The sequence below is a fragment of the Malus sylvestris genome, chromosome 16 (genome assembly GCF_916048215.2).
Source record: "Malus sylvestris chromosome 16, drMalSylv7.2, whole genome shotgun sequence".
NCBI classification, from domain to species: domain Eukaryota; kingdom Viridiplantae; phylum Streptophyta; class Magnoliopsida; order Rosales; family Rosaceae; genus Malus; species Malus sylvestris.
In genome coordinates this window covers 11,952,476-11,974,782 of record NC_062275.1, presented here as the reverse complement: position 1 = coordinate 11,974,782, position 22,307 = coordinate 11,952,476, and the positions used below count along the sequence as shown (strand labels likewise).

General features: G+C 37.3%; 2 protein-coding genes across 2 annotated transcripts; both read right to left on the bottom strand.

Moving 5' to 3' along the window:
- Nucleotides 1-5,456: 5,456 nt before the first annotated feature.
- LOC126606446 (GATA transcription factor 15-like) lies at nucleotides 5,457-6,749 on the bottom strand. The gene is made up of 3 exons (XM_050273842.1): nucleotides 6,266-6,749; nucleotides 6,038-6,169; nucleotides 5,457-5,949 (listed from the first exon to the last, which is right to left on the bottom strand). The coding sequence occupies exons 1-3, from the start codon at nucleotides 6,284-6,286 to the stop codon at nucleotides 5,692-5,694; spliced, it is 411 nt and encodes a 136-aa protein (XP_050129799.1). The 5' UTR covers nucleotides 6,287-6,749; the 3' UTR covers nucleotides 5,457-5,691.
- A 9,007-nt stretch (nucleotides 6,750-15,756) lies between these two features.
- Nucleotides 15,757-19,923, bottom strand: LOC126606439 (importin subunit alpha-2-like). Its single transcript, XM_050273834.1, has 11 exons — nucleotides 19,538-19,923; nucleotides 19,286-19,382; nucleotides 19,078-19,169; nucleotides 18,858-18,989; nucleotides 18,579-18,764; nucleotides 18,325-18,488; nucleotides 18,161-18,239; nucleotides 17,498-17,626; nucleotides 16,873-17,000; nucleotides 16,409-16,784; nucleotides 15,757-16,279 (listed from the first exon to the last, which is right to left on the bottom strand). The coding sequence occupies exons 1-10, from the start codon at nucleotides 19,745-19,747 to the stop codon at nucleotides 16,412-16,414; spliced, it is 1,590 nt and encodes a 529-aa protein (XP_050129791.1). The 5' UTR covers nucleotides 19,748-19,923; the 3' UTR covers nucleotides 15,757-16,279; nucleotides 16,409-16,411.
- Nucleotides 19,924-22,307: the final 2,384 nt, after the last annotated feature.

Here is a 22,307-nt window from a genome sequence, read left to right as displayed (position 1 = left end):
AGACAAGTAGTACAAAACACACCCAAGACTGTTTCTGCATACCTTTCACTTTCACCAGATGGAATAATCCTTGTACTCCAATAGGTACCCAATACAGATAAGGATTCTTACCCAGAAGCCCCACAGCACAGAATGTGTGTAATACAAATGTTTTTGGTCTTTTTCCTTGGCATAAAGGCTCGAAACCTTCACAATAAATTCAGAAGTACGAGTTGGTTCGCATTCATCCCCCACATTTTCAAATCTGGTGGTTGGGGATATATTTCCTTATAAAGCCACATAAATACCCAGCCCAAAGTTGGTGAAGGCATAAATATGAAACCAAACAGAGGTATCAAGTTCGGTTAAACCAGGGTATAATTAATGAAGTTCCCAGGTAGGTTTGGACGAAGGTGGGTGAGCATTAATTCGTCACAATCGAAATGGTAGAGTGGCACAAGAAAGCTCTCACAAGGGAGAGAAAGTTTTCCGAATAGACTCCATGAATGCCTTTGTTGTAGGTTCTCGGAATAGACTCCATGAATGCCTTTGGTTTGATTTTTGGACCACTGAAATCGAAACCAAACCAATACTTTCGGTTTGATTTTTTATTTTCAATTCGTTTTTTATTTTTCAGTTTTTCGAACCCACCCCTATTGAAAATAAAAAATAAATAGATTTTGGAGATCAAAATCTGGCTGACCATTTCTGCTAAATTAACAAACTTTCCCTTTTCTTCAATGGGTTATAATTTTCCAATCTTTTTTAACAATTTTTCTTCAATAGTTCATACTACTTAGTAGACTGCACTACCGAATACAAACCCGCTTTGTGAATGAATAAATTGAAAATGTGTGACCTTAAAAGAAAAGGGAAGATAAATGAGATTGATAAAATGCAGAAAGATGTGGTGATTTGTAAACAAGTCAGCAGCAGATTTAGGGATTTTGGATGGTGGCTCAAGTGAGAATTAAAGGGACAAATAAAAGGGCAAGCAATGTGTTGTATGGATCAGTAGAAGTGTGGGGAACAGTTAGCATGAGGGCACGTATTCCAATGGGTTTTGGGTTGGGGGTCCAGCCAAGTTGGCATATGGCATCCTAGGCTCGAGCACTCACACAGGAAATAGGTAGGATAGAGATTGCCACTCTCTCTACATTGTAGAATAGATTAGAATTGAACCTGCACTAGAAGACATATGCATGATTCTTCTGTGGTTAAATAGTTATATGAAGAAATAATAGTAATAATCACAAATGAATGCTTAAAAAAAAAAAATACTCGATTCATTACATGTAAAAATTATTTTTTGACGTAGAAATTGTTACGTAAACATGAAGTATTTCAAGTGAGATACTTCGCATATGTGTTAATTAAGCAGAAATGACTTTTTACATATAAAATCTGAATAGTGTAATTTTTAAACGATACTAGCATCTTGCCACACGTTTGCGCGTGTGGTAATTGGCTTTTTTTTAAAGAAAAATAATGGACTTACTAACCACCCTCCATAATTTTGTATTTTATTTTATTTTTCTGAAATTTTAATAAGAAAATGACAATTTGGATATTATGAAAGCTTCACTATTTTCACCTTTTCCATTTAAACGTACAAAGGTTTAATATTGGGCCTCTTGATCATCAAGAATAAGGCCCACTTCTATCTTTCTATAACACAAAACTTGGGATTGTCTCAAAACATTGAGCTTTGAGCTTGAACCACTGCAGACCAAAATGCCTTGGACCAGGATCTCATTTTTGCCCTTATGTCTTGCTCAAATTTTAAAGTCTTTTTAGTTGGGCTTAACAAGAGGGGCATTTCACAGTTTGAGGGACCCCGTAGTGTAAAGGGGTCGGTCATGTTTAACGAAGAAAGAGTAAAAGCATCGGGCGACGATCATTTTCTTGGGGATTCGGAGGATTCCGTGATCATGTTCGTTCATCGTACATCGTGCGATCAGAAATCATTTAAAATTTAAAATTTAAAATTAAATATAAATAGTAATTAATAAAAACTGACCATACGATGTACGATGAACAGCCATGATCATGGGATCCTCCAGATCCCCAGGAAAATGATCCGGCAAGGATCCTTTTCTGGAGAAAGAAAGGGAATTGGAGAGTGGAGGGGACCCGGACCCTCTTGCATTCTTGTGTGGCTTCATTCGTAGAGCCACATTTTTCATGCGTTCGTCAAATGGTTTGTCATATGCGTTTTCACGTCATCTAACATGTATTGCCGCACTCAAAGGATTCTCCATACATGACGATCACAATTACAGAAAAGTTGCTTAGATGTGTTATTTATGTGACAAATTTCAACATGAATTGAGTATTTTCGATTTTGTTGGAGATACACTAAAATGATGCGTTTAGTTCAATTGGTTCAAGGGAAAAAAAAAAGAAAAAAAAAAGAGATCATAGAATATTTATGCTGGTCTGCTAAATACGCAACAAAAAGTAATTAAGAATATTAAGTTAACCATGCACCATCTAGTAGCAAAGTTGTCTAAAATAATAGTATTAGTGTTGACATAAAAGCGGGGAAACATATTTGGCTGTTGCGCTTTAGCTTTAAACATATTGTACTAATTCTTTTGATAGATTTAGTCTTGTATGTATATATGTCCACCGTGACATAAGTCACAAAACAAGGAAATTATATATGGTAAAGCGCAATGAGAAAAACATTGTTCCTAAATACAGTTTAAAGACGGAAATGCCTCCCGTTTTACTGTTCCTCCTTCCCTCTTTTTTTGGCTTGCACAACAAAAATGACAAAAATACCCGTCTCTTCAGTAGACTAAGTCTAAATGCTTCCACACCATTTCATTCATATGCATATTTTCTTTTCTCGCCATTTCGTTGCTTCCTCCTACACCACTTCATTCTTGCTCCATTACGAATCGAAACCAAAAACTGCTCATCCAAATTTTCTCACCGTTTCATTCCTTCCTCGTAATAGCTAGATGGTCAACTTGGAACATTTTTAGGCAACAACAAACCGTCCCAAGCGCATAATCTTTATACATTGTGTGCATGCATTCGTGGTTTTCAATTCAAAATGTACAATATGAGAAGGAAAATATGTTAGAGATTTCAATAATAAATATATAAATTTTATATATATATATGATTTGGCTGCGTTGTGCAGCATGTGTGTGTGCGCACAGAAAGGGCAGCAACCTTACAAAAGGTTGTGTTTTATTCAACCTTTTAGGGTTGTATACTTTTTGAATGGTTGCAAGTTTTGGTTAAAAGACATGATACTTACTTAAATTGTATGAGTAGAATTAATAGATATAATTAGTCAATATTTATTTTTTTTAAATTCTAAATAGAAGACATGTCTTTTGGATCAACACTTTTAAGAAGAGTTGTATATCTTCAACTAAAATGAAATGACTCGATGAACGGGTGCCTTAATGCCTATAAATGCCTATTGTGGCATAATGTTTAACACACAATTTCAGAAATTTATTTCTACATTTCTTGCTCTCTTTTCTCTCCATCACATTCATACAATTTCTTTTTAGTTAATTCTAAGGGAATACAATTCAGTTTTGCTAATCGAATATTTCATACTTTGTTGTTTCCTGGAAATGACTTGGCAAGAACCCTTTAGCAATTCGGTTTTGCTAATCGAATATTTCATACTTTGTTGTTTCCTGGAAGTAACTTGTCAAGAACCCTTTAGCAAACTCATTCGAGTGGGGGCAAATAACACTTTAAGGAAACGATTCAAGTCATACCTCAAAGTCATCATTCAGATCATTCTCTATATTTCTACTTTTTACTCTAACAAAATATTAATTTACATGAAACAAGTTAACATATCTCACGTTACAATTGCGGATTAAATGCAACTTGTGTAGGTCAACCCGAAACATCTAGATAGTCAAACATTCTCAAAAAATATAAAAAAAAATACAAAAATACAAAAAAAGAAGAAGAAGAAGAACTTAAACTGTATTCAAGTATTATCCTGCTCAACTTCTCTAACGAAGGAAGTTTTTCCTTCTATATACACGCACGTAGGAGTAAATTAGTACATGGTACTGCCTGGGGCAGGCAGTGACGGCGTCGTTTCTTGATAGGGTGGCTCACAATATAAAACAAGTTACTGCAGGATTTAGCTTTTGGAAAGAAAAGTACCAGCCTTTGATTTCCTGTCTTTGTATTATGAGTCTGACTAACTAGTAATGGCTTCTTCACCAATAGTTATGGCGCTACAAGGATCTAGCTTCTTCATCATATAACAATCATGATCAAACCTAAATTAGTAATTACATGCATGCATGACACTGCATTTCATACTTTTTGTTAATCACCTTTTTCCATCTAATTAACTTGGTATTTAGGCTTTCTCCAATGCGTTAAAAAATTTAGAGTTAAAAGTCATATTTGATTTCATATTTGACTTCATATTTGACTTGATCACTCTCCTCTGCATCTGAAAATTTGAAGTTATATATGACTTTGAAGTCAAATGCCAAAGCATGTATTACACAAAAAAATAATTGTTTCAAATATTGATGGCCAGCTTTATCTATTTAGGAACCGAATTCTCTCCGGATTGCAATAATTTGAGCTTAAGGATCAAATGATTCGGACCGTTGAAATTTGATCCGAAAGCTACAAACAAGGGACTTCTCTAAAAATTATAATAATTGTAACCGTTTGATCAAATTTTAACGGTCCGAATCAAATGATCTTTTCATTCAGGGGTACATTCAACCCGATTAGCTTCATCACAATATGAATTTGATTTTATTTAAGCACTTGTTGAATCCCCGAGGAGAACGCCGATGATGATTTTTTATGTCATAAAATAAAATAATATAACTTTTGAAGCCAAATATAACTTTTAACTTTAGGGGCTAACACATTAGAGATAGCCTTAGGCTAAATGGTTTCGAGTTGATTAATATACAGGTGCTCGTTCGGGGTGATTAAACTTGATAAGTTTGATCAAGTTGACTAAAAGTCCAAATCTCCTGCCCCGTAACATGGATTTTTTTTAAATTATCCATCGATATTTCTTTCTTGTTGCATCTTCCTGAAAAGTCGCATAGAGCATCATACAGTCAACACTTGCTAAGAATACTAAAATCTTTTGAATTTCCCTCTACTTGATCTAATTCTCCCTCTAGAAACCAAGAAAAGATCAAATCTTATTCTGAATTTCCCTCTACTTGGTTCATAAAATTCATTTCCTTCCTCCCTTTTTAAGTACCAAATGATCTTTCAATTCCCTCCGAAAGTCTTGTACTCTCACCCAATTTTCTCAGTTGCCAAACAGAACAAAAAGGAAAATTTGCAGGAAAACATTCCCATCCAATACGAGAGAGCTTTCATTTTCCACCTTTATGCTTGGTGGGTTAGTATTTGTTGATGGGCCAAAAGGGGAAACATGCATGAAAGCGACAAAAAATTCTTGCAAAATCCACATACATAAATTTAGAGAAAACAGCATCAAACACCGAAACTAGTAGAATTATGTCAGCAAAATTAGAACAAGATCTTCCAAAATTCTTACATTTGCTCAATCACTCTCAAAAATAAAGAACAAAGTAAATTTCCACTAATAAAAGAGGCAAGAAAACGGGAGGGGGTGGGGGTGAAATTACACTGAAAAATGGAGGTTAGAATTGCCATTTCTCCCTAATTAATTACTTATTACTTATAGCTTGATATTAATCCGAACATAGGCTAAGCATAAACAGAGCCATATGAGAGGGCCATCAGCAGCACCGCCGCTTGTTCTTCCTCGCCGAGCTTCCTCTGCTGCCTCTCCACCGTCGATCGCTGCATCAAAACCTCTCTTCCCAAAGCCAACAGCCGCTGCTTCAAGCCGTCGCCGAGCTGCTTGTTCTTCTTGCCCCTTTTATCGTTGGGATTTTCTTTGTTTAATCCCAAAATAGCCCTCCTCTTCTTCCTGCTTCTGATCCCGCACGCATTACAGAGAGACTGAAAAACATAAACAATACACGAATCAGATCAAAACCCAAAAGAGGAATTTAAAAAATAATCAAGGGCCTATGGGTTGTGAAATGACCTTTGGGCCCGCCGGACCGCCTCTCCACAGAGGGGTTTTGGAGGTTCCACAGTCGGCGCAGGTTTTCTTAAAGCCTTCCTCCGAGGAACCGGCATCTGGGGTTTTGATAGTCATTTCCTCTGACTCCGATCCCTGCATAAAACACAGAAACCCGATCCGATCAGTAACTAGCCGGATCAAAATATAAAAACCCAGATCAAATGAAAGCTCTGCATCAAATAAACTCACTTTATCGATTGGATCCAACATTCTGTATGAGATATTATGAAGATCTGAGACAAACCCAGTTGAGAACGAGTAGGAAATCGAACTGGGTAGCGATCAATTTGATCGAATGGTTTCTGGTCAAGTAAGAAACTTTAGTGACTCAGCGAACCCAAGCTATGGAAAAAAACAGAGGAACAAGAAGGAAAGAGATCGATCACAACTCAGAAGCTGAGACCGAAAGTGCTTATAGCAGCTTTTCGAAAAAGCACAGTGAAAAAAGAGCGAGCAAAACAGAGGAGGCTAGCAATGGAGGCGTGTGGTGATTGGGATGATGAGGCTAAATACGCAGACTAAACCGACATGCGGTGGGAGAAGGTAGAGAGAGAAAGGATGAGAGGTAGTGAGAGAGAGCGGCGCCGCGAGAAGGAAAAATGAGGAATCAAACCGACACACACTCAAACGCGCCGCGCAGCTGATCTGAAAATCGACTCCTTATATAAACGAGACGCGAAACCCTAGCCCGGGTAAACGGAAATGACGAAAATACCCACGGTTGGGGAAGAAACCACAAATTTGATCCAACGGGAGGCAACCGCGCCAAAAGGTTGGTGAATTGAGGGGGAATAAAAAGGGCGCCACATTCCGAAATTGGATATGGGATTCGGATTTTTTATTTTAAATTAAAATAATTATTGTTGGGTTAAATGGAAATTGGAAAAGAAAGAGGGGGATGACTGATGAGGTGGTGAGATTGTGGCGGGAGTGAGTCACGACTGAATCAGAGAGATTGTTGGTTCTGCACCGTCTGATAGGTCAAACTTGCTTTTGAGATTGGGGGGCTCAAAACACGTTTTAAGTTGGCGGCAAATCCAAATTTCTGTAAAACTTAATAAATTAATGCTGATTACCAAAAATAAATAATTTAAATTGATTTTAAAGCATGACACCTCATTTTTTGGGTTTTAATTTCAATGGGATCCCTTCAATTTTCCATCCATTTATTATTGTATTATATAAACTGAATTTAAGTGAATTGAATATTGCCGGGAAGCCATTCAATGCCATTTCTAATTCTAGTTTCTAATTTAATATGAGTTTTGGAATTTGATTTTTCTTCCCGTTGCTTCCTACAAAGGATATTAAATTATGATGGGAGTTACTAATTACCTAGTTACGGATAGACAAATTTTCTCAACCTCAAGTAATGGAGAAACTTGTTAGTATGATAAGAACACGGTTTGCTACACTAAGAGTTATAATACAGTTAAATGAAAATTTCTTCTTCAAGTTTCAAATCAATTGTATTATTACACTCTGCATACGATGTCGTGTTCTCAATACACTTGATGAGTCCACTTGAGTATTGAGTAATAATCGGTAAGAATTGAATTCTTTGCAATGGTTAGTAGTTGCAACTGTGAAAAAATAAAAATTCTCTTGAGGTAATGGTAAAGCAATGGCAAGAAAATTGTGATTTAAATCTGAAAAATGTGTTTTTTTTAATCACTTGTAATGTTACATCTTATACAAAATGTAATACATAAATATGATCTACGTAGAGTACTCATGGAACCCAATACATAATTTTTGTTGTTTTTGGTAAAGGGTTGAGGAATTTGAAGAAGCATGGGGATATCTCTAGAACTAGTCACTATTGAACAAAGTAGGCGAGTGGCCCTGGATAAACCAAGTAAGCTCCCTCAAGGCCACACGTAAAAGATGAGCTTTATTATCCTCTTAATCTCATCCATTACCACACAAATCACAAACCAAAACTCACACTAATCACAAACCAAACCAAAACTCACACTAATCACAAACCAATAAAAAAAGATTGGATGAAACGAAGGGAAAAGACCAAAGAGGACCTCTTTTGATCCCTATTGGCAAGGCTTGTACAGATATTAGATAGATCATAGATAGGGAATTAGATCCTCGGAGGACTTGTATCATCTCCTGAGCCCAAAGAGAGGATCCTTCTGACCAAAGAACTTGGACCGTTGGATGAAAATCTAACGGTTACAAACAGGAGAGTTCATTTAAAGTTATAATAATTATAGCCGTTGAATTTTCATCAAACGGCCTAAGTCTTTTGGTCAGGAGGATCCTCTCCTTGGGCTCAAGAGAGGATCCAAGTCCCTCTCCGGATCCCCTCATTTGGGATTCTGGAGATCAATGAATATTAACTGTTCATCAAATATCGTGCGGTTACAATTTTTTTTTTATATATTTTTTATCCAAAACGAGACTACTTTAATTTTAAAAATATATAAATTATTTAATTGTGACCTTACGATCTTTTATGAGTGCTTATTATTCATTGATCTTCTGGATCTCCAGTGAGCAGCCGAAGAGGATCTAATTCCCATTGATAGGAAGGAAACAAGAGACAAAAATTTGCCAGACGGACAATATTTTAATATAAAATGTTATATGATATTACGAAGGAAAATGAGAGGTCATGGTGATGGGCCACCTTTTGTTTATTTGCACCACAACCCAATGATAATCCTGGACCACACCACACACATTTCCCTATTTACTTGCTTGCTATCCTAATTTCAACTTTTTTATCCAACTCTTCATTTCCATTTCCTGCTGTTTTTTGCTGTGGTGGTAGGATGGTTGGAAGCTCATATGGTTAAAAGGGATTTAATAAGCTCATATGTATGAGGTTAAAACGAAATTTTATGTTAATTGTTAGCACGTGAGGCTTATATGTGAAACTAACGTCACCTTTTTAGCCTCATAGAGTTATATATGAGCCTCATGTACTAACAATTAACAGAGAGTTAACAAAATTTTCAATTTTAAGCCTAAACTCCTAAGGGTGCGTTTGTTGCACCGGACTAACTCGGACTGGACTAACTTTAGGGACTAAGCTAGATTGGCTTAAACTAGACTAAACTGGACTAACTTAGTGAAACATTTGGTGTAGTATTGGATTACGAACTAAAATAATAATATTTAACTCTATCTTTTACATTTTTTTTCTTTTTCTTTTTGTCTTTTACCTTTCTAGAACACCCTCTCTCTAGAATGCTCTCCATTTTTTTCTCCTTCCCGTCCAACTGCGTTTCTGACTCTTTCTACTTTCTCGCTCATCACCAAATCCCATTATTTTTCACCACTTTCTCCCTTATAATCAAATTCAATTCTTTTTCATTCATTCTAAAAAAAGCTTCTGATTTGTCATGTGGGTTTTTTTTTTCAGGATTTTTCATAAGCTTCTGAATTTCATTTGGGTTTTGGCAGATTGATATTTTTTGTTTCTAGGTTTTGGCTGGCATTGTGGAGTTTGCCGACGATGTCCCGGCAGATGAAGGTGATGGTCAAGAGCGATATTGGGAGTTGAGGAAGCCGAGGATTTGAGCAGAAGAGAAGCACTGCCTTTCGACAGCGAGCTTGGCGATAAACTTGAGATGTGCACGGGAAAAGCAGATATGAGGTCTTATGATTCTGGGTTTTGGGCAAGGAGAGAAGGAGAGAGAAGGAGAGAGTCGGAGACTGGGCAAGGATAGGAGAGAGAAGGAGAGAGTCGGAGAGAGTGAAATAGAGAGTGGAGAGAGGCAGTTCTTAGCTTGTCCCATGGTTTTCGAGGACTCCCGCTAAGAACGTTTAGTGATGCCTTTAGTCTAGGCGAGTTCGGGCTAGTCTCATTAACACTAGTCCGGCGTGATATCAAACATAGGACTGGACTAATAATTAGTCCAGTTTAGTCCAGTAACACTTAGTGAGGCCAAACAAACGTCTCCTAATAGATTTCACCACACAGATTTAAATCTTTTTTTTCTTCTTCTGCTAAATAGACTATTTTTCGATTATCTTGTCACCACGAGGCTATTAATCCAATTGAACCTTAGTTCAAAGGTTAGTGACATTTTGGTCTATTTATTAAGATAATTGACACCTTTATTAACCTTTTACAAATTCCTACACTTTTGTCTAGTCTGACAGTTGACCCATGTTTTACCTGCATAGAGCCGTATACATGACAAACAGATTAACACTGGGCTATATATGGACAACAAATAACAACTTTAATAAAGATGAAAAATAACTTATATGACATTAATATAAGCAAAGATAAGCTTACTGAGTGTTGTATTGTTTAAAAATAATAGCATTAGCTTATATATATATTTATTTATTTATTTATTTTTGGAAACTACGTTAGCTTATAGTTTGACTGAGCGAAGGTCAGTAGTGTAACATTTAGAAACTTAACGGTATGTCTTATTACAAAAGACATGGGGCAAATTGTGACTTGCCTCAAAATACAATGGTAAAAATGTAATTATCCCAATTATATATTGCAGAATCAGCATGCGTACTGCTAATAAGCTCGGTCAATCCTCAAATTCCCAATGGCTTCATATCATAGAAGATTATTTATTTACCATTCAGACAAATTCAGAGAGGTTTTTTACTATTCAAAAGCGAGCCCAAACAGTCGCTCTCCTTCTGCACTTTGTCTGGTGCAAATTGCAAGAAAATCAAAAGTTGGGCTTCTGAAAAAGGCAGGGAAAGAACATCACAACAATTCACACGCCCACAAAAGCATAAAAATAATAGAAAAAGCAAGGGTCATAATTAAATAAAAGTAATGCTAGGGAGATTATTTTTTTTTTAAAACCAAATTTATAAACGAAAATGATGTGGTTGTAAATGATATATTATTAATCAAGACACATCATTTAGTCTGTAATTTAATTTAAATTTTTTTATCTCCTTACCATTATTTATAAAATAAAATCGCAGCAAAAATATCGGTTTGCTGGTCTGGATTTTCTGTCCCCTTAAAATCCTAAACCCTTGGTTTTGTGTAAACCGATAGCCTTTCTTCAGTTTTTTCTCGATATCTACAAACACTTGTGTATTTATAATATGGAAAATGGTAATTGTATCATGTTTTTACTTTTACCTGACCATCTATGTAATTACCTTCTTTCTACTGTTAGTTTTGATATGGAAAATTATAAGGCCCAACACAAAAAGAAAATTAGATTAATGGCCCCATAAATAAGGTAATTGTATCATGTTTTCACGCTCTGAATCCCCGCCCCCGTATCCGTGCTTCAAAGATCATCTAAGAGCAACTTCACCGTTGCAAAGGACTCATAAGGTTATTCACTATTTAATTCATCCAGTAAAGAGTAACTGTCCTTAATGAACAGTAACTACCTTTTGCATCTCCACCCTTACATTGAATAGCCCTATCAATGGTAATAAAATATTAGTATTTTTTTATTTATAAAATAATGCAAAACAATTTTATTTGTAATTTCGAATAAGATATTTAATTGTTCTCATTGTGCCACGTGTCATTATCCGAAAAAACAATTATTGGTGATGGATTTCGATAAGATTTTTATCCAATTTCGTCGTATCACATGTCGTTACTTTTTCAGAATTGTTAAAGTTAGATTTTCGATAAGATTTTTAACCAATCACATCGCGCCACGTGTCACAATCTGTTTAGAATCTTTGTTGATAGATTTCGATTAGATTTTTAACGAATGACGGCATGCCACATGACATTATCTACAACCTAATCCTTTCTGAAACCTCCATATAATCCAACATCCATCCTCAGAAATCTCACACCAATTTTCTCAACATCATCCTTTCTGCTTCCTTCTTCACCAAAATTAAAATCTATATCATTATTCATAGTTTCTGCCTCATTTTTACAATGTCTTCTTCTTCAAGGATGATGTGGGAAATTGATCAGCAAGAGGAAGAATTGTTTAACCAATCAAAAGGAATGTTCAATCTCCAGGTGGCCCAAAATGAGATGGAAGAAGATGAGGAGCGTAGAAAAAGAGATGACGAAGCAAGAATGGCAAGAGCCTTACATTCCCGTCGAGTCATCCAAGTTGTGGCTTAGATCTCCAGGCTCAGTCGTTCTGCAAACATTGATAGAAGCAGGCAACGACGAGGTAAGGATCTCTTGGACGATTATTTTGTCCGTAATAGTGCATTCCCTAATATGTACTTTAGACATCGTTTTAGAATGGAACGACATTTGTTCAACAAAATCATGGGCTTGCAACCATGATTCTTACTTTATGCAAAAGAATGATGCTTTTGGTGTTATGGGTCTCCTGCATAAGCAAAAATTTACAGCTACCTTGCAGATGCTTGCATATAGAGCATCTGCAGACCAAGTGGAAGAGATAGCGAGGATGGGGAAATCAACCATTCTTGAGTTCCTGATGAGATTTTGCTCCTCAATCGAATCTATCTACACCCAGAGTACCTCCGGAGACCTACTGAGATGGACTTGCAAATGCTTCTGAAGAAGGGCGAGATGCAAGGTTTTCCTGAGATGATTGGAAGCATCGACTGTATGCACTGGACTTGGAAAAACTATCCAAGTGTATGGCAAAGAGCTTATGGGGACAAAAAATGAGCAAAAAGTATCATTTTGGAGGCGGTGGCATCATTTGATACATGGATTTGGCACGCCTTTTTCGGGGTTCCGGGAGCTCAAAATTGCCTCAATGTCCTTACCCAATCCCCAGTATTCAACGATGTCCTGCAAGGAAAAGCGCCAAGAGTCACGTACTAGGTTAACGGACATGAGTACAATGGGCCTCACTACCTAACAGACGACATTTACCCAAGGTGGTCATCGCTTGTCAAAACAGTGTCACGTCAGCGAAGTGCAAAGGGAAAACAATTTGCAAGCTATCAAGAGGGGTGTAGGAATGCTGTGAAGCGTTGTTTTGGTATCTTCCAAGCTTGTTGGGCGATTGTCAGGGGTGTTGCCAGAATGTTTGATTTAGAGTCGCTTTAATCCATCATGATGACGTGCATCATTCACAACATGATTATGGAAGATGAGTACGATTATGATGTTGTTGATGAATATGAGCCAGACATGATGAACAATTCCAAAACACAAATATATTGTGCTTATGACGCCACTGAAGAACCCGTGCAACACGAGCCATTAGAAAGGGATAATCGTTACAATGAAAGGCTCATTCAACGATATACTATACTTCAGGAGCCATATATGCACAAATTGACTTGATAGAGCACCAGTGGGAATTGAAACAAGCTCAAGATACTTAAGTTCATTTAGTGTGTTTGTTTTTATTGGTGTGTTTATTTAATTTTATTTGGTGTGTTTGTTTTTAGTTCATTTAGTGAGTTTTTTATTATTTGGTATGTTTATGTAATTTTATTTGGTGTGTTTTTTAAGTTCATTAAGTGAGTTTTTTTATATTATTTGGTATGTTTATGTAATTTTATTTGATGTGTTTATGTCATTTGAATAAAGATTCTCTTAGTATAAATAAATTACTAAATTAAATAAATATACTCTTAGTTTAAATAAAGTACTAAATTCAATAAATTGGAAGCAACATAAAGTACTCTATTCAATAAATAAGAAATTACAACCCAAAGTGATTGAAAAATTATAGGCTCGTGAATGGATCATCATCACCTAACTAATTTGTGGTGCTAGGATCATCTCCTCTTGTTCTTGCTTCTCTTACACTCCTCCTTCGCACCACATCCGCTTTCTCCGACTTCCAAAAATATTTAGAATTTGGAGACTTCCTTTCTAAAGGTGTGTTCATAATGTCACAATCTCGTTGAGCCATTCTTTCTTCTCTAACCTCTTCCCTTTCTTGCCTAAGTAGCTCTCTCTCTCTCTCTCTCTCTCTCTCTCTCTCTCATTAGCTTGAAATAATTTCTCAACAGCTAAAACTTTTGCCTCATCTCTAGCCTTATCAGCCTCAAATTTAGCCATTTCCCGCGCCAAAGTCAATTCACCTTGGCGAGCAAGTTCTTCCATATACTTTGCATAATCATTCTTGGAAGCACTGCGTTTTCTCTTTGAAGCCTTCCTACCTTGAGGCCTAATTGGATAACGGGTGGACCCTGACGCTTGTTCAGGGGGCATTTCTAGCACTTCTTTTGTGTCATCTTCATGAACATATGAGGCATGATCGGGCGTAGAGTGTAGATGGGTACTGTTCATGAAAACTTCTAGACTAACAGACACAACTCTAAATTTAGGACAATCTTTGTCAATATTCCAATATTCCCACCGGTTGAATGATTTGTTTTTGCTTTTGTTGTTGTCATTATACCAACCTTGTGCTTGAAGTGTCTACACAATGCGGGAGAAGAAATAATTATAATCAAAGTGGCTAATGTAAATTTGGGTATAGTACAAACAAATAAATAATATATTATTACCTGATCCGCTAAATTTTCCCCACTTCGAAGATTACTACTAGCTTGTGCCAAGGCATACTATATGATTGGCTAAGTATTCTCCAACGACTGGACATCGATTATTTAGTTCTTTGCCCACCTATTTTCTCAAGATAATTGGTATGAATAAGACTCCACATTTCTTGCAACTGCATCTCATTATCCGTAAGCGAATCATGAGTAACTTGAACCCAGCTAGTACACAATGCAACATCTTCAAGAAGCGTCCAATTCGTACCTAATTGAGTAGTCATTTTGTTGGAAAAAAAAATTGGATTCAAACTTTGAGAGAAAGATAGGAATGTGGTTGAAAGTAGTTGAGAAAATATGAAATTGTGGTGTAAGGTAGAAGATAATGAGAATGTATTTATAGAAAAGTAAAATCAATATATTTTTTTTTAATTTTTGAATTTTTTATTTACATAATTAATATCTGCGGTTGGATTAAAAAAAATTTGAATTCCAACCCTCCAGATTGTGCCACGTGGCACAACGGTAAGATTTCAAATTTTTTATTGTTTTTTTTTAATTTATAAAGGCGAATAATGTGGACCGTTGATCTCAAATCCAACGGCAGAAATTAATGAAGGTTTTAAATTTTGTTTTTTACTGTTGGAAATCCAACGGTCCATAAAATGCAGCCGTTGAAATCCAACAGACGTGGAGAAGCCACGTGGCCTTCCTAACAGTAACATTTCAAAAAAGTGCCACCGGGCAAGGCCTCACGTCTGAAAACGTGTTGGATGATGCGCCACCACACACGCGCCTGACGTAAAAAACAGATAGACGTAGCTGACGTCGCCTTAACGTTAGCCTTGCGTCACCTGGCCATCGGGCTCTTAGGCCAGCTACTCGTGCCAGGCCTCTCCCTCGAGCCCCCTTGGGCTCAATCGCCAGCGTGGGCTGGACTTCGTTGCTGGGGTATTGTGGCCCTGTTCGAGCACATGTCCATCGAGTTCCAGCGCTCTAACAAAACCAAGTGGACAACAAGAGGACGCTGAAACTAGTTGCGAACTAAAGGTGAAACCGACACTTCGTACTTCGATTTAGTTGTATTTCTCTTCACTTGTAAGCTAAAAAACTTGTGTTTGATTCTCGTTAAAAGTAAATCTGAACCAAATTATTATAATTAGCCCATTGTAAGGCTTAACTCATTCTTTCACATTTTAGTATTGATAATATCGTTTGTTCTAAACAATAAAACAAAAGCAAAAAATCTAGAGGTGAAACCTAACAAGGCCCAAGCTATAAAAGTTGGAAATATGGAAAGAATATAATACAAAAAGCACAATGTCATATTACTAAAACACCCCTAATCATTTTCCTTGTAATACACCAGAAAATGAGTTGTTCAATTCTATATTCACTCGACAAGGCAAAACAAATCATCGACTCTTTAGAAAAAAAAAATTACTCGTATAAACCATTGACTCCAAATTATAAAAAAAAAAAGATCGGACTCAATGCTGCATTCAAGAAAACCCTCACCAGCACATTCGTTCAAGGGCCCTGTTCATGCAGCAACGAGCCTCTACGACACTTACATAGGTATTTCAAGGTACGAGGCAGCGATGATGACCCCTCCCGACCAAACGTCATGTGCCACAACTCAATCTCTTCTTATTCGGTCATAGTAGAATATACTGACCTGACCCACCCTTGGCATCTCTGACCACAATGGTCACCGGACCACACTGAAACCAGACACTCGAGATGCCCCCGACCCACTCCAACTTGACCAGACTGGACCCCAAACTTGACCCTCGTCAGAACTTCTGCTCCATTCAATTAAAAGCCCTGCAATTTTCGGAAACCAAAACAGTAAATAACAGGGAGACAATTACTTGTTGAACCAGTCGCCGTGTTTAGGATAACCATCAATCATTACACGCCAAACCACATCGAACTCGGATGGGCTTTGCATACCTTTCAGCTAAAGTTGAATCCACCAGATGGAACCTGAACCTCATTCCCTTCAAAGCGGATGCCTTGCTGGGTACCATCTCCTGCTGGTAATGTCTCTTCGTCTTCCTCCAACCAATATGTCTCAAGAATTTTTACAGACTTCTCATAGATCTCAGTGTTGTCGTGACTCTGTAGATTTTCAATCTTTTCTAGACCCTCAGCATCATCAATCAGCTGGGCATACAAGTTAACTTCTCCACTGTTACCCGCAGCTTTTTCAGCTTCCCCAACCTTCAGAATGTTCTCCATCCCTTCTAAACAGACAGTAACGATCCTTGGATCAGGGCATACAAGAAGATCACACAATGGTTTTATACAGCCTTCGCCAACCAGGTACCTGACACCATAAAGAAAAAATACACTTAATATGAACCCATACTAGAGAACCAAGAGGGCCTGGAGAAGGAAATTAAGAGATCGCTCACTTGATTTGATCAGCAGTGCCACCAGAAGTAGCATTTGAGATTGCCCATGCAGCTTCTTTCTTTATGTCAAACTCAGCATGTTGAAGCAAGTTGACCAGAGGACCAATCAAACCAGCTTCAATTACAGACTGCGTCATTTTAAAATCAATTAGAAAACATGGATAAGAAAATTTCATGAACACAGTTGCAAAGGATAGGTTTTCAAAAGAGTCACTTCTATAAGACATGATAATTGAAACGATCGACACTTGCGTACTTGCAGCATGTTATCTACTTAAAGCTCCCACATAAACTGAGATTCTCATATACTGGTATGATGCACTTTTCCCCCAAACTTAAACGGAAAAGGTTGATACTAGGAAAATAAAATCATCAGTCTCAATGTTAGATTGGACATGTCATGTTAAGAACTTAGGATAGTAGATGCTGACGAAATGCTAAAATGTCCACTCAGAAAACCCCAATATTCTAATTTGTTACTTCATAAAAAAGAGATTTATTGTAAGATGCATAAAACAATACACAAGAATACTCTGAGAACATACTATAAGAGAGTGTAAAGCCATCAGTAGCCAATATTAGAAGTGAGGAGAATCAATACAATAACCTATTTTACAATGATTACCTGTATTTGATCCCTATTTCCAGCTGTAATGTTTGAGATTGTCCAGCAAGCTTCTTTCTTGATACTCTTTTTATGATTATGAGTCAACAGGCTCAGAAGGCATGGGAGTGAACCATTGTTAATAATACACTGAAGAAAACGATTGCAAGTCATGATCGTAAAAAATAAATAAAAAACTAAAAAAAAATGGTTAGCAAATTGAGATGAGAGCAAAAATGACATTACATAAAGGTAAAATCAGATTTAGTAATTAGGACACAATTAATAGCCTAACGATGACCATGATTCAACCACAAAGGGATTTGTTTCTCATTAAGTCATTATAATGGTCTATACCTAAAACAAAAAATTCTTCAAATTCATATGTTGAACATGCATAAGATGTAAATAAGTTTAATCAGACTTTCAAATAATCTGTAGACATGTTCACTAGCATCCAATATGTGTATGACATGACCAACATTGTTTTCCAATTAGGTTCTCTCTTTACCATAATTTCAAATTACTGAAAAATGCTTATGCGGACGTAAAAGGATAATTAGTTTTAACTGCGTCAGGTAATAGCCTTGAGTTAAAAACCATTGATGTATGGTTCTAAAACATATTCATAAATAACACAAGTAATCAAAATGTAAGTGAAAAACAAATTCTAGGTCCTGATACCTGAGTCTGAAGATCATCTCCGGTCACAATATTACCAACAGTGCGAAGTGCCGGAATGAGAACAGAAGGAGATGGATGTCTGAAACAAAAAAAAAAACAAACCATCAGTATCATGGGCCATAAGAGATAAGTAAAAGCACAGAGATCAGGAGTGTAACACTCACAAGAGGAGCTGCACAAGTCGGACGCAGACACCTGCTTCAATCACAGCTTGGATTTTGTCATTTGTACCATCTGAGAGATATGAAAGTGCCCAACAGGCATCTGTCAAGACTTCTTCATCATTGGAATGAACTAAACGTTCAAGAGCTGGAAGTGCTGGCTTCACCTAATAATGAGACACTAAAGTTAACAAGATGCCAGAAGAATAATCAAACAACTTTTTTGAATACCAACCAGTGGAAAGCAAGACACAAACCTGGTCAAATGGAGGCTGTGGCTTGCCCCTGCAAAAGTTAGACAGAGTCCATGTTGCATTTCTCAGCATTGAAAGCTTTGCATGCTCATTCAACTGAGCCAGCAACGGCATCAAGGCTCCACTGCCGAGGACAAGATCACGGCATCTAGGAGAATCACCAGCAACATTTCCCAATGCCCACACAGCCTACAATTTCAGAAAGAGCCCAGTCTAATCTATGTGGTGAATTACAATCAATACATTGACCAACAAACAGAGCCAATAAGTATCAAAATATACCTGCTCCCTAACATCATCACTCGGAGAAGCAAGAAGCTTTACAAAGATTGGGACTGCCCCCTGCTCAATCACCACCTTGGTGTTCTCTGAGGTTCCTGACGCTATGTTTGTAAGAGCCCAAGCAGCCTCAAACTAGACAAAATCAAATAAATCATCAACACAAATAAACAAAAACACAGACAATCATAAATAGCAACGCAACACAGAACCCAATTCGAACCTGAAGTTGTGGAAAATCCTCCCTAATGAGGAACGCGACAAAGCGAGGAACCACTCCAGATTGGATAACTTCCTCAATCGGAGGGCTTCGTTCTACAAGTTCAAAAAGTAAGATTATAATCAACACTACCAATTTTTCATGTACACTAAAAACATTAAACACAAACACAAGGGAAACAACTCAAAGAAATCTTAATCATGTAAATTACCAATCGAAAGAAGTTTTCTGAACTGCGTAGTGGACTCCAGCTGCAAATTGTTGTCGTCAGACCAAACCCCAGCAACCATGGCAGGAAGACTCTCTAACTGCAATCATATGCAAACCCACATGAGTACCAATAAGTTGAATTTTACCCTATTGCTCAAAACATTAAATCAAAACCCTAAATGTCTATAGTCGGATCCATTCAAATCCAAAATTGAAGAGATCGGCGACGAAAATTCCCTAGCAAAACTATTACCTTCTTCTCGAGATTTGAGGGCTGGAGAGATGACGCGAACTGCTGGGGTTGGAGGCCTTCGCGACGCTTCTTCAGCAAGCTCTCTTCGCGCTTGCTCTTCCGGATCTCCACCATGTTGTCCTCTCTCCTGCGACGTCCCTCCTCGGCGTCCACCGCCACCTTGTAGCGGTTCCGGCGGACCTCGGTCCTCGTGCTCGGCCTCAGCGACATGCCGTATGATTTGAGTACGTCTAACAGGGACTGATCGTGCTCCCAAGCGGTCGGAGACGGAGACGGAGAAGGAGAGCAACAGAAAACCCTAGAAATTGGACTTCTCTGAGAGGGGGACTGAGGGAGAGAGAAGGGTTCCTACAGGCCTGATTCGGGGTTTGAAAAAAATTATATATTTTTTTCTTTTCGGGATTTTATAGGAGAATTTATCATAAATAGCAAAAAAAATAGCCTCTAATTTAATTTTAAGAAGTTTTAACGAAACACTTAGTACTGTTCACTTTTAACGAAAATGATATTTTTACTCTAAAAAGTCACTACTAGTACTATCCACTTACAACACCTTTTTATCATTTTGATTAAAACTCAAAGTTTTCAAACTCTTTTCATTAGTTTTCTTTTAATCTCAAATATGTCAATTTTTATAAAAACTTTTAAATATATTCAAAATCTTACTTAAATAGATACAAATACCTCTTAATTTAAAAAAAAATAAAAACTAAAAAACCAAAACTGTATTAGTTGAGGAATTAGAAAACCTAACGGCAAAACCCTAGACGTAAGAAACGGTGGAGACTTGTGCATAAGAGAGCGAAGGCATCGACTGCTAGTAGGAAATAGTGGAGACTTGTGCAACCCTAAACGACAGTGAATATAGATGGTTAATTTTCTTATATTTTTCCTTGTCTATATTATCTCTTTGATCTTGTAGTTTCTTCCTTCTGAATGCAAACATAATATGGCAAACATGTTTAAAGCAGAATTTTGGTACAATAGTTCAGGGCCGGTCTTGAGATTTTAGAGGCTCTGTGCAGGATCCAAATAGGGCCTTACATGGCCTAAAATTTTGGTTGCTATATTTTCTTTTATTCTTTTTATTTTTATGTATATAAATTGATATAACTCACAAGAAAATAAATAAAAATGAAACATGGTGTGTTGGGTTTGTGTATCTATATGCATCCCTTTTGTTTTTGGATTTGAAACTCCTTACTTTTTAATAGAAAAAGCATGGTATGGTGGATATATACTTATCATATCACCGTTCAAATATTATACTTAGAATCATTCTTGCTCTTTATTATCATCCAAAGTTCATCTTAAGAAAAATTTATGTGTTAAACAAATCATTGATATATGGATGACAAAATGGTTTTCAAATAAAATAAAAATTAGATGACCATCAAATAGTGACTAGAAGATAAATGGTTAAATTCATAATTAAAAATAAATGTATCCATTCGTATTTAATAATTGTAAATATAGGTAGGCACGGACTCGAACTCGTGCACATGTAGATAGCAAAAGCAGCGCCTGCCAAATCGGCTATGACTGCTTTATTTAATATGCTCACGTTTATGGTATATATCTAGTATATTTCAAAGGTTATATATTAAATTTAGGGGCCTTGAAAAAACGGGGGTCTTGTGCGGTCGCACTCCTCACACCCCCTCAAGGACGGCCCTGCTGTGACAGCTCGTCCCTGATTTTAAAAGTTTTTAAAGTTTTAATAAAGGATTTTACAAAATGCCCTTTGAGGTACACGCATTATTCGAGGTTAATTGTCGTGTCATGCCATCTAAGATTTGTTTTCTTGACATATCCTCGTAGTACTCGTCGCTACGGAAGCGTGGGCGTAGACGGTTCGTGATTTGGAGTTATAACGAAAAAGATTTTAAAGTTTGAAGTTTGTGCATTTTATGAATTTTATTATAAAAATTTGGTGTGCCATTTGGATGGCCCATATTAAAGGAAATCTGAAATGGATGGCTCGGATGTAAGGGAAAGAAAATAAAAATAAAAAGATGAAAGAAGATTTTGTATGTGTATGTATGTGTGCGTGACTGGTGAAAAAGAAGAAGTAAGGAGCGGGTTGGGCAAAACTGCCCAACCAAAGAAGAGGCAGGAGCTCCGGGACATACCAGGGAGAGAGACTGGCGAATGGGGAGAAGAAAGAGAGGAAACCGGCCAATTGGAACAGAGAAAGGAGGAAAGGAGAGAGGGCGAGAAGCGGAGGAGAGAAGGAAGAAAACGGGTTTTCACCTGCGACCCGTTTTGACCCGCGACACCCACACCCAAATTTCAACGTTTTTCACCCATTTTTCCGATGCATTGAGCCAAACAACCACTCCCAATCATCTTATATGCCTTCCCTCTATCATTTCCATATCAAATTTGAGGAGATTAGGTGTGAGTTTGGATGAAATACCCACGGGTGCCGCGAGCTTCATGTTCAAAATTCTCCTATGTTTGAAGAAAATTCTTTCAATTTCCACCACCCATAGCTTCCTCTTGAGGCCTAGAACAAAGCCCAAGCATTGGTTGGGACGACAGAGTTGATTTGAGGACAAATTGGAACTCACCCATTTCTAGGGTTTCGTATGGTTTTGGAAAAATTGGAGCTTTTCCAGGCCAAATTGGCCTTGGCCTCAGGTATAAAGTTTACTCTACTCATTGAGATCTTCCTTTCTGTAAATTTTGGTAATTTTTGGAGATAGTTGGATTTTCCGGCGAGCCGGGGCGGCTGACCGCTACCCGCAGCAGCCCGTGCGGCGGCGCG

What these genes read in the sequence shown, in the direction of transcription:
- LOC126606439 (XM_050273834.1), bottom strand. Translation starts at nt 19,747, where the DNA reads ATGTCGCTGAGGCCGAGCACGAGGACCGAGGTCCGCCGGAACCGCTAC. An exon ending in GTGATGATGTTAGGGAGCAG is followed by an intron (nt 18,765 to 18,857) that starts GTATATTTTGAT and finishes CTGAAATTGTAG; the next exon opens with GCTGTGTGGGCATTGGGAAA. An exon ending in GAGATGATCTTCAGACTCAG is followed by an intron (nt 17,627 to 18,160) that starts GTATCAGGACCT and finishes CGTTTTCTTCAG; the next exon opens with TGTATTATTAACAATGGTTC.
- LOC126606446 (XM_050273842.1), bottom strand. Translation starts at nt 6,286, where the DNA reads ATGTTGGATCCAATCGATAAA. An exon ending in TGTTGGATCCAATCGATAAA is followed by an intron (nt 6,170 to 6,265) that starts GTGAGTTTATTT and finishes TGTTTTATGCAG; the next exon opens with GGATCGGAGTCAGAGGAAAT. An exon ending in GCGGTCCGGCGGGCCCAAAG is followed by an intron (nt 5,950 to 6,037) that starts GTCATTTCACAA and finishes TATGTTTTTCAG; the next exon opens with TCTCTCTGTAATGCGTGCGG.